This window comes from Zea mays, chromosome 2 (genome assembly GCF_902167145.1).
Source record: "Zea mays cultivar B73 chromosome 2, Zm-B73-REFERENCE-NAM-5.0, whole genome shotgun sequence".
NCBI lineage: Eukaryota > Viridiplantae > Streptophyta > Magnoliopsida > Poales > Poaceae > Zea > Zea mays.
In genome coordinates, this window is record NC_050097.1 from 175639615 (window position 1) to 175651376 (window position 11762).

At 43.2% G+C, this 11762-nt stretch overlaps 1 protein-coding gene across 1 annotated transcript; it reads right to left on the reverse strand.

Moving 5' to 3' along the window:
• Positions 1–8007: 8007 nt before the first annotated feature.
• LOC100193335 (Ras protein Rab11A) lies at positions 8008–11762 on the reverse strand. Its single transcript, NM_001138471.2, has 2 exons — positions 11060–11762; positions 8008–8943 (listed from the first exon to the last, which is right to left on the reverse strand). The coding sequence occupies exons 1-2, from the start codon at positions 11240–11242 to the stop codon at positions 8455–8457; spliced, it is 672 nt and encodes a 223-aa protein (NP_001131943.1). The 5' UTR covers positions 11243–11762; the 3' UTR covers positions 8008–8454.

Below are 11762 nucleotides of genomic sequence, written 5' to 3' on the forward strand. Positions count from 1 at the left end.
CTTCGGATACAAAGTATATTGGGGCTTGCTTTTTGACTTGGCCTTCAAGCTTCTCCTAAACAAGTGCTGCACTCACCGCTGAATGCGAAGCTGCCACATATAGCAACAGAGGAGCCCCTGGCGTTGGTGGAGTTAGTGTTGTTAGGTCTATCAAATATTGCTTCAGCTCTTCGAAGGCTCTCTGCTGGACTGGTCCCCATTGAAAAACTTCGGCTGACTTCAGCACTTCAAAAAATGGTAAATTTCTCTCTGCTGATCTAGATATGAATCTGTTGAGAGATGCCAGTCTTCCTGTCAATCTTTGAGCCCCCTTCTTTGTACTTGGTGGTTCCATTCGAAGGATAGCTTCGATTTTATTTGGATTAGCCTCAATCCCTTTTGTTGAAACTAGGCAGCCAAGAAATTTCCCTTTCTTCACTCCGAAGACACATTTTTCTGGATTCAACTTTAAACCGGCCTGCCTAAAATTAGCGAAAGTCTCCTGCAGATCAGCAATGTGATTTTCTTGTTTCGTGCTTTTTACAATGATATCATCAACATAAGTTAGCACATTTCTGCCTATCTGAGAATGAAGAACCTTCGCTGTCATTTTGTTGAAGCTTCCTCCAGCATTCTTGAGCCCTTCAGGCATCCGAAGATAACAATATGTTCCACTAGGGGTTATGAAGCTGGTCTTCGGCTCATCCTCCTTCTTCATCCAAATTTGAAGATAGCCTGAATAACAATCCAGCAGACTCATAAGCTCTGATGAAGCTGCTGCGTCAACTAAGGAACCTATCCTTGGCAATGGAAACTCGTCCTTCGGACAGGCCTTGTTGAGATCAATAAAATCAATACACATCCTCCATTTACCATTGGCCTTCTTTACCATAACAGTGTTAGCCAGCCATTCTAGGTATTTTACCTCTCTGATAACTCCGGCACTGAGGAGTCTTTTCACTTCATTCCGAGCACCTTCGGCCTTGTCATCAGACATCTTCCGAAGCCTCTGCTTTCTGGGTCTGAAGGATGGATCAACATTGAGCGAGTGTTCAATAACATCCCTGTTAACTCCGCAAAGATCATTAGCTGACCATGCAAAAACATCTTTGTTGTTGAATAGAAACCTTATCAAGGTTTTCTCCTGTTCTTCAGACAGTTGGGATCCCAACAGCACCTTCAGCTCTGCTATGTCCTCGCATAAGAGCATGAGCTTTGGCTGATCGACCGAAGCAGCTTTCTCCCTTCTGAACTTGTATTGCTCACAAGCTTCAGCTCCATCTATGTTATGGATTGCTTTTGAGTCTGTCCAGTTTCCTTCGGCCCTTCTGGCAGCTTCCTGACTTCCATGAATAGCAATGGGTCCTTGGTCTAAAGGTATCTTCATGCAAAGATATGTTGGATGAAGAATTGCTTCGAAGGCATTGAGAGTACCACGACCAGTGATTGCATTGTAAGGGTATTCCATGTTAACAATATCGAATACAACTTGTTCAGTCCTTGTGTTGTTGATAAATCCGAAGGTTACTGGCATTGTGATTTTGCTGAGTGCTACAATCTGCCTTCCTCCGAAGCCACAAAGGGGATGTGTGGCATCATGGATCTTGTCTTCGGGCTCTTGCATCTGTTTGAAGGCCTTAGCAAATATGATATCAGCTGCACTGCCTGTATCAACCAAAACATTATGGACCAGAAATCCTTTGATCACACAAGAGATAACCATAGCATCATTGTGTGGGTAATCCTTGAGCCGAAGATCCTCTTGAGAAAAGGTAATTAGGATGTGAGACCATCTTGATTTGATGAAGGGTCCTTGTACCCCTACATGTTGTACTCTTCTCTGTGCCTCCTTCTTCTATTTCTTGTTGGCCGGCTCTGAGCATGAACCGCCTGTTATCGGGAGAACCAGCTTCGGAGCCGAAGCAGTTCCAGCTTGATTCTTGATCGAAGCCATCAGCTCAAAAAAGTGGAAGTGAGTTCACCGGAGGTGGGCGCCAATGTTGGGGACTTGTTCTCAAATGCTATGAATCAAGAACAAGGCAACATAGAAATTGTTAAATGTTATAGTCCTTCGTCCTTCGAAGCATTATTTCCCTTAGGATATAATGGATTCCGGACGAAGGTTATGAAGGTTGTACCTTCATAAACACGACAAATAATGAGGAAGAGTAAAAAATATGTAGAATAATTTAAACACATGATTATTATTATTAACTTATTTCTATTTCATTATTGTAAAAATGACAACAAATTACAAATGTACCTTCGGCTTGAAGGAAAGCAAAAATACCAGCGTGAAACAAATGCCCAATGCGTGATTATAGGAAAGCACGTGAACAGTACAGGGGTACTGTTCACCTATTTATAGGCACAGTTCACAGCCTGTATATAATTACATTTATACCCTTTACAATGAACTACAATAATGACACAGAATATTATGGGTCTTTAGGTCATTTCATCTTTAAGTCGGTTCACCCCTTCGTCTTGAGACATATCACTGTGTCGAAGCTATATAGTCGCTAGCTTCGGCGCTACTTTGGAGAGAATCTGCCGAAGGTGTTCATTTCTTTAGGATCTTCGGCTACGAAGCATACCCCCAACAATCTCTATATCCTCTTTGATACTTTTAATCTGATTATCAAAAGAAATTCTAATAGATGGAATATCATCGGTTGACCTGGCATCACATATCGTAGGGAGCTGTTGCAGCACGGCTGACATGTACTCGGTGTCTATGTCCCTCTCTTGGACGGTCTTCTGGTGGCAATCTACCCTGAAGTGCGAGAGGAACCACTTATCCGCCACCTTGAGCACCTGATCCTTTTGTCGCTGGACCTCCTCGTCTATTTTCTTCATGACATATTTTAATCTTTTATGCTCAGTGGTCGATAAATTAGTTAGCCTTGTGTCGCTGTTTGGAGAAGCACCGTTGAGATCTTTAGAATCAGCCATGTAAGCATGATTTTGTAGATCTGCAACCTCGTCCCCAGCGGAGTCGCCAAAAAGTGTGTTGACGTCGATCTTGGCAGCGCCAATCACTAGGGGTGTACCGCCTAGCGGTGCCCTCTGCGGCGTCTCGAATAGTCCGCGGCCCTGGACCGGACGGTCCGCGACCTGGGTGCAGGAGCGGCGTCTTCCCTGCGTCGCATCGGACGATCCGCGCATAGGGTCGGACGGTCCACGATGGCGTAGGGTCGTCTTCCTCCTCGCTGGAATCTAGATCTCTCCTTGGGGGAGAGAACTTAGGGTGCTCCGGGTCGACAGGTCACCCGGGGCGTCCCCAGACGACGTGGAGTCGCCTAGAAATTAAAAGGCAGTCGAGATATAATATTTTGAATGAATAACTAGATCTTGCCCCCTAGGAGGGTAAGATCCTAGGGTCGTCCTGGGGTCGGCATGCCACCCAGGACGGATCTAGACGACGTAGAGTCGAATAGGGGTGGAGGTGGATATGCGGAAGGCTACAACTAAAGCTACGCTACATCTATTCCTAGGGCAGGAAAAGTAAATAAAGTAGATAGGTTCGATTGGAATGTGTTCGGGGGTTCTCAATCGGTCGTACCTCTTTATATTTATAGTGGAGGAGGTCTGAACCTGTTCCTAGGAGATAGCCAACAACTCCCACGTGATTAGATAGATAACCACACACGAGATAAGGATAATCACCTGAGTTGATCTGATCGCTGGGCTGCGGACCGTCTGGGCCCTAGGGCCGGACCGTCCGCCACTTTTGGTGCTCAACACAGATCTAAGTGAGTGATGAATATAAGATGCCTAGTTAATTGAAAGATTATATGAGTCCACTCGACCAAATAAATCATTATGCTATAGTGGGTGATAGCCATCCTGTTGCAAACCCGCAAGAATACGTGCCTGCAAGTAGTCCTGGGCATAAAAACCGAAAACCGAACACTGAAACCGAAAAAACGTAACCGAAACCGAAAAACCATAACCGAACAAACCAGATTACTTTTCGGTTACCTATCTATAGAAACCGAACTAATTTCGGTGTTTGGTTTTTATTTCGGTTTAAACCGAAAACCGAGAGCACATGGGCCATCGCCCATCGGCCACTGCCCACTAGTTGAAGTTGGCCCATCATCAGGCCATCACGGGCCTCACGGCATCACGCAAACACCAATACACGTTCTGCCGAACCCTAGCAAGCCAAGCACCGCCTGCCGACTGTCGTCCGCCCGTCCTGCCGAAGTGTCGAGTCACCGCCTGGGCGCCTGGCGGCTACCGCGTGCCACCGCGTCGCCTCCGCCGCCTACCGTCTTGCGAAGGTTTGGAAGAGATCAAGTTATCAGGCTTCTCAAGATGACCACTTTCATTCAATTGTTTTTTTTTCACAGTAGTGCAGAGTTTGTCCAATCGGCCAGTATTTGAGCTCTCCGGTGCAGGAAACCAAAAGCCGACAGTATTTGAGCTGGAAATACAAGAGGCACATCCCACTGGTAGCACTTCTGCGTTGATCATGTTCATCTGGAACGAAATAATACTCGGTGACTTTACAGCGAGTGCATGTGCCATCGGCCACTAGGTGGTCATCTACTCTGTCATCTTCAGTTCTCTAACACAGCAGTCCTATGTCAACACCAACGGAGCAGTCCTCTAATGAAGTATGGTTTGATTTTGTCTCTGTGTTCTCTTCTTTTTAGTGATTTTTTCTTCAAATGTTTGTTTGTGTCTGTGTGGCCACTATAATGTAGGTCTTAAATGCCACCAAGGAATCAGCACCGATGGGCAACACTTATGAGGAAAAGAAAGAAGATAACGCGAAGAAAAGGAAGGAGATTGCACCTAGATGAGAAGTATGGTCTCACTTTGTCAAGATTTGTGTTTATGGACACTTGAAGAAAGGGAAATGCAAGTATTGCAGCCGTGAGATCAAGTGTGACCCAAATTTGAATGGTACATCTGCCCTACGTGCTCATTTTAATATTTGCAAGTGCAATCCTCATAAAAATAGAGACCCAAATCAAAGCAATTTACAATTATCTCATGGTGAAAACGTTGCAATCTATAAGTTTGATCATAAAGCAATTAGGAAAGCATTTTCTGAAATGGTCATTGAAGATGAGCAACCATTTGCATGTGCTGAAAAGGCAGGCTTTAGAAAGTTCATTGTTACAACATTTGTGTTTTGCTGTACTGTGCTCTTAAATGAACAGATCATGATATTTGTATTTAATTGTATTGTGTTGTTAGAGGCTTAGAGCAGTTTTATTCGTATTTGGTTTTTTCGGTTAAACCGAACCGAAATATTCTGTTAACTGAAGATTCGGTTTTCGATTTTCCGCAGAAAGTTTCGGTTACCGTTTTCTAGAAACCGAATTTATAAAAAACTGAAAAACCGAACCAAAAAACATCGGCTAACCGATTGCCCAGACCTACCCGCAAGAATGCATGATCACCAAGAATCTAAGAGATATGCTAGAACCCTCGAATGAAGTGCTCCTGTTGCCGTAGCTGCCCCAAAAAAACGAAAAAACCGTCAACATTTTTTTAGATTACGTTTAAGAAAAAAAAGGCTAATTAGAACACCTGCTAGTCACATAGACAGAAGTAATTAGCTAGACGAGTGAGGCAATTGACGTTTAAGTTTTGCGCGTGTCTGAACTTTTAGGGCTTGTTCGGTTATTCCTATGGCATGTGGATTGGATGGGATTGGAAAAAAATATAAAAGATTTTGACTTATTCGGGATTGAAACTCACTCAATCCCACCCAATCCACATGGATTGAGAGCAAAACGAACAAGCCCTTAATGGGAAGGGAAGAAACGTGATTGTCTGGCCTGACCTTGATGAGACGCTAGGTCCACTCTTCCAGATGTCTCCCACGCCTATCCACCTACTGCTATCGGTGTATATGGCAGAATTTTTTGTATTTTGTCCCTTTCTCAAAAAAAATTCACGTTTAGACCTTAAAAATTTTAATATCATTTTTGGACCCTTTGCTCGGCGCTATAGCCTATGGCGCCGAGGTAACACATCTCGGCGCCATAGGTTATGGCGCCGAGGTACATGCTACGCTGGCACATTTTGAACGACGTGTCGCCAACGTGGTACCGAGCTCGGCGCCAAGATCTATGGCGCCGAGCTCGAATGTGTAACACATAACATGTCTAGCTTAGTTGGTAGAGTGCAAGGCTTTTAACCTTGAGGTTGTGAGTTCAAGCCCCATGGTGAACATTTAATATTTTTTTGTCTTTGTCACTAATTTGTTTTTTTGTTGTTCATATTTTTCGTTTATGTCGCTGATTTGTCCGTCCAGATTTATTTTTCATCTAGTTTTTTTTTGTTTTTTACCTGATTTATTTATTCATCTAGATATTTTTTGTTTTTGTTTTTGCAAACTCCGTGACGCAAGTAACATGCACATAATTAGCCCACCCTATGGAAGTACGGAGTACTTTATAAAATCATCAAGTCACTGTTTATTTATATCAGGTCTCTGTTAGCATTTCCGCTTGGTAACAACTTTGAGATAAAAGAAATTTCACCAGACAATACAGGGAAAATGGAAGGGTCAAACAATTAAAACATGGATTAATCTGCCCCCAAACTGTATCTTGTAGTGCAGACCCCAAACTCTCCTGTCGCTGGGGGAAGTTCTGCGGGAAGAAAGACGAGCAAGAGGATCATTCTGGCCTGTCAAGGGGCTACACAAAGCAGTTCTAAGGTATGGGGTTTTTTTACTTGTTCATGCTCGTATCCTTATCATGAGGAAGCACTAACGGATTCCTTTGGCATACCATACTGTATGTAATTCATGAAACTGTCATCTGAAAATTGAGCGCATCAATCCAGCCCAGCCCAGCTTGGTCTTGGTTGGCATGCAAACTGGAGAAACAAACGCATCCCTGATCTTAGTGATCTACACCGTTAATTGTCCATTGCTTTGGGTTTCAGGTTAGCATGTGTGGAACGGGATATGCGCCGCTGAACATGCTCGGGACTATACAGGCACTAAGGCACGTCACTTTATTTTCATGCTCCTGCGTCATAATTTGCTCCCAACGCAACAGCTGAGCTCATCTACGTCCTGCGTCTTTTATCTCCAAGTTGTTACCAAGCGGAAATGCTAACAGAGACCTAGTATAAATAAACAGTGACTTGATGATTTTATAAAGTACTCCGTACTTCCATAAGGTGGGTTACTTATGTGCATGTTACTTGCGTCACGGAGTTTGAATAAACAAAAACAAAAACAAAAAATATCTAGATGAATAAATAAATCAGGTACAAAAACAAAAAAACTAGATGAAAAATAAATCTGGACGGACAAATCAGCGACATAAACAAAAAATATGAACAACAAAAAAACAAATTAGTGACAAAGACAAAAAAATATTGAACGTCCACCATGGGGCTTGAACCCACAAGCTCAAGGTTAAAAGCCTTGCACTCTATCAACTGAGATAGACATGCTATGTGTTATACATCCGAGCTCGGCGCTATAGATTTTGGCGCCGAGCTCGGTACCACATTGGTGTCACGTCGTTCAGGTTGTGCTAGCGTAGCACGTACCTCGGCGCTATAGCCTATGGCGCCGAGATGTGTTACCTCAGCGCCATAGGCTATGGCTCCGAGCAAAGGGTCTAAAAATGACATTAAATTTTTTTAAGATCTAAACGTTAATTGTTTTTTAAGAAAGAGACAAAATACAAAAAATTCGGTGTATATGGTTCTTGACACACATCATATGCATGCACACATCATATTGCATATACTTCGCAGCGATATATATACACATAATACACCACACACAGACATAATTATTACTGCTCGAATGGTTGTTGGTTCCTTATGTAACCTTGGCTATATATCTGTGGGCTGCCCTGGGGACACAAGTGATATCAAAGCTTAAGAGAAAAACAAAGGGGATATATATATACATTGAGGTCTTAATTGTTTACATATAATAACTGTAACTGGTTAAAGGGATATTATAGCAAAGTATCAGTTTTTTTTCCTCCAACACAGCGAAGTATCAATTTCGTTATGAAATGTCATGTTCCCAGGATAAACTCCAGTGCGCTTGGTTGGTGAGGATAAATAAACAGGAAGAACCAGATGCCAAACGGATAGCAAAGAGGATTCTATAATACGTCGGGAATCAAGTTGCCACAAGCCACGACACCCTCCGCAGTCATAGTAACTAACCCCCAACAAAATTATAGCTGCAAAATCACAGAGACTACCCTGCCACGGTTAATAGCAAGCAGCTTTGCTGGGGTCTGATACACACAGCCTTCTTCTATGCTCGAGAGCAATACAACTTTTCTCCCACAGCACCTCTCGACGGAACATGACTATGCAGGTCAAGTATATATAGTCAGCGTCTGAGTCTGACATTCTTTAAATCTACGCTTATTGTTCACACAAAGGGGAGTAAATATTTCGACTCGGAAGAGAGGACCTTCTTGACGAACTGTTGTTCTTCAGATGATCCTGGTGGGCGTGGCTCTAAGAAGAGCAGCACCGCGACGTAAGGGCGCCAGAATTTGTGGCTGACACTTGGATGGACTGTCCCTCTCTGAGGTTACCGGACCCCAAACCAGACTCCTCCGAAGACAGGGGCTTCTTGCTGATTATCCGGTAGATCTCGGCTAGAACGGTGTGGAAGGCCTTCTCGACGTTTGTCGCATCGAGCGCAGAGGTCTCGATGAAGAACAAACCTTCGCTCTCTGCAAAGCTTGCAGCATCCTCAACGGCGACAGAGCGCAGGTGCCTAAGGTCAGTCTTGTTGCCAATGAGCATTACGACTATGTTCGAGTCAGCATGGTCCCGGAGCTCCTTCAACCACCTCTTCACATTCTCAAATGTCATTACTTTAGTGACATCGTAGACTAGCAACGCCCCGACAGCTCCTCGATAGTAAGCACTTGTAATTGCTCGGTACCTCTCCTGCCCAGCAGTGTCCCAGATTTGAGCTTTTATAATCTTGTTCTCCACCTGAGTCAGAGGAAATCAAATTTTGTAACTTGTTTCTTCAGTGGCAGCAGGAACAGAAGTATTGCTGTGCTAATAAGGAAAATTTATTCATAAGTAAATGCAATGTGCATCACATATAAGTGAAATAATGATCAATTTATCTGAATAATAAAATTAACTAGGAACTTTCTTCAGAGCATTTGTTTCAAATTCCGTTACGTACTCAGCATCCATGGTGACTGGACCAAATCTTTGCCCAGTCCAAATGGATGGGCCAGCAAATTAGATCAATCCTGATCCGTCCGTGTGGAATGGGCTAGGATTTGGTACAGCAAAACTGGCTGTAGTCTTATGTAACGACCCAGGTTTTCTTAATTTCTTCTCATCAATAGCTGGATATACTAATACCATACATAAGAAGTTTAGGCAGCAGTTGCATTCATGTTACATATTAAGATTCTGGTAGATCCCCATTCAATATCATATTTGGCCTCTGATTTAAGAAAATAATACGGTATAAAAAAATAAGTGCAAGCAGTTTTAAACAATGCATTCATTAATCTTAAGCAGATGCATGAGATTTACTAAAAATGCATGTTTATATTAACAGCAGAGCAGAGCAGTAAATCCTTTCATCATGGCAATTTGCCAAATGGTAGTAGAACCTTTGTGGCATTTCATAGTGGAAAAACATCCTATAGTACATTGATGCATAGTAAACTAGCTATTTGTCCATGTACCATTGATCTGATTACTAACTGAACCTATTCCAACAAACAACGAGAACTTTCTATTCCAGTATCACTACCAAACCTTCAAACACTAACTAATCCGAAAAGAATTTTTTTTATTCATTGCCTGTAACAATTCATGTCCCTCAATCAAGGTCTGGGATTGAGGAACCAGAACAAATGTATGTACATTTCACTAGGATGACCTAGCAAGATTAACACAAAGCAGGTCATTGCAGTATCCTAATCAGTGTGAAACAAAAAAAAATGAATTCAAAATTCAGTTCCGAAGGTGCACATAACAAACAGTTGGCAATATATAACTGTCATTTCGAATTTCTGATCCATCATTTCCCACCAAATTACACCTCTTGTATTGCTTGGAGTGGTGCTGGAGAGAGAAGTGGCGAGTGGGTAATCAGTTGCAAACTAATAGCGCGTTTGGTTCCCAACCCGAACTCGCCATGTGTGCTGTGGCAATGCCACACTTGTGGCACCAAAAAACGGCCGCCAAACCTGTGGCGAGTTTTTCTGCTGTAAAACAATGCAAAAAAAACTGTGCCGTGCCAAATTTTATTTGCAATCCAAACAGCTATTTCAGCACGTGTGGCAGCCTTGATGTGCCCTGGTGTGGCGGAGAACCAGACATGCCCTAAGTAAGAAGGTTAGGCATGATCTATGGTCCTGTTTGTTTACCCTCGAGATTATATAGCTTAAATAAGTTGAGGCAAACAAACAATACAGATTATTAGATGGATTATATAATCTAAATACCTAGATTATAATAATCCATAAGCAGCCCATTAGATGCTTATATATTCTATAAGCTGGATTATATAATCCTAGAAGGAAACAAACAGGGCCTAAGTCTGTGAATATAAACAGAGTAATTGAAACCAGAAGACGTAAATATCTGTTAGTAATCACTTCATTCAATTTATCATTCATGTCGAGCTCAACTGAGATTATTCCCTCTCAACTACCATGGCCTGAAAGAAATAACTACCACTCATGCACCCATAATTTGTGGCCACCAGCAGCACATCCACACGCGTACACTTGGCAACTTCCCATGAGCCAAAAGTTGAGAGTACCACCATCAGTTGTAGGCGAGGCGACCGTACCAATAGCGGACACTATACGATAGGGTTCTCCTAGTACTAGTACTTTTCTGAAGACAAGAAACCCAACCCACCACCATAATATCCTAAACAAATGAAATTCGAAATCCGAACAAGGCGTAATTCTATGGGGTCGCAAGCCAAGAATCGCTTAAACAGAGCACCCCCAAGCGAAGCGATGAATCACCCCAGCGAACATTACCAGTCGAACGCACTATTAATCTATTATACACTAGTACCCACAAGTAAAACGTTGAAGAACCACTAGAGACGGGGGAGCCAGACCTGGAGTGTGCGCGTGGCGAACTCAACGCCGATGGTGGACTTGGAGTCGAGGGCGAAGGTGTTCTTGGTGAAGCGGGAGAGCAGGTTGGACTTCCCCACGCCAGAGTCGCCGATGAGCACGACCTTGAAGAGATAGTCGTACTCGTCGCCGCCCTGCTCCCACGACGCCGGCCGGCGAGCCATGCCCCGCCGCCCCTTCCCTCAGCCCTTCCGCGCTCCTCGCCTTGCTCTCTGGTTCCCTCCGCCCGCCTCGGAGACCGGCCGGGCAGAGTCGCAGAGAACAAGGGCGGTTCTTTGTTCTTTGCTTGGGAAAGTGGAGGAGAATTTCAGCAAACCCGCAGTTTCTGAGGACACGAAAAGCGCGTCAATCTTTTTTTCCTCATTATTATCGAGAAGATGGCAATTAGGATCGTCACAATTTCAAATTGTTAATCTTCTGAAACAGAATCGGAGCAGCACTGAAGCGAAAAGCAGCAATCTTTTGAACTGTTTTTTTAGCTTTAAAAAGAGTCCAATACACCTTTTCCATCTTTGTGCCTTTGTGGATTTTTTTTCCTGGTTTTTGGTTTGGTCTCTAAAATAAGGGGTTTGGTTTAACTTCTCGAACTAGATTTATTGTAAAAATTAAAATATCAATCAGACGGATACAACAACAGAGTCATCTTAAACTTCTAATGCTCGTAATTTAATACAGTAAAACGTA

What these genes read in the sequence shown, in the direction of transcription:
- LOC100193335 (NM_001138471.2), bottom strand. Translation starts at nt 11,242, where the DNA reads ATGGCTCGCCGGCCGGCGTCGTGGGAGCAGGGCGGCGACGAGTACGAC. An exon ending in TCGCCACGCGCACACTCCAG is followed by an intron (nt 8,944 to 11,059) that starts GTCTGGCTCCCC and finishes CCTCTGACTCAG; the next exon opens with GTGGAGAACAAGATTATAAA.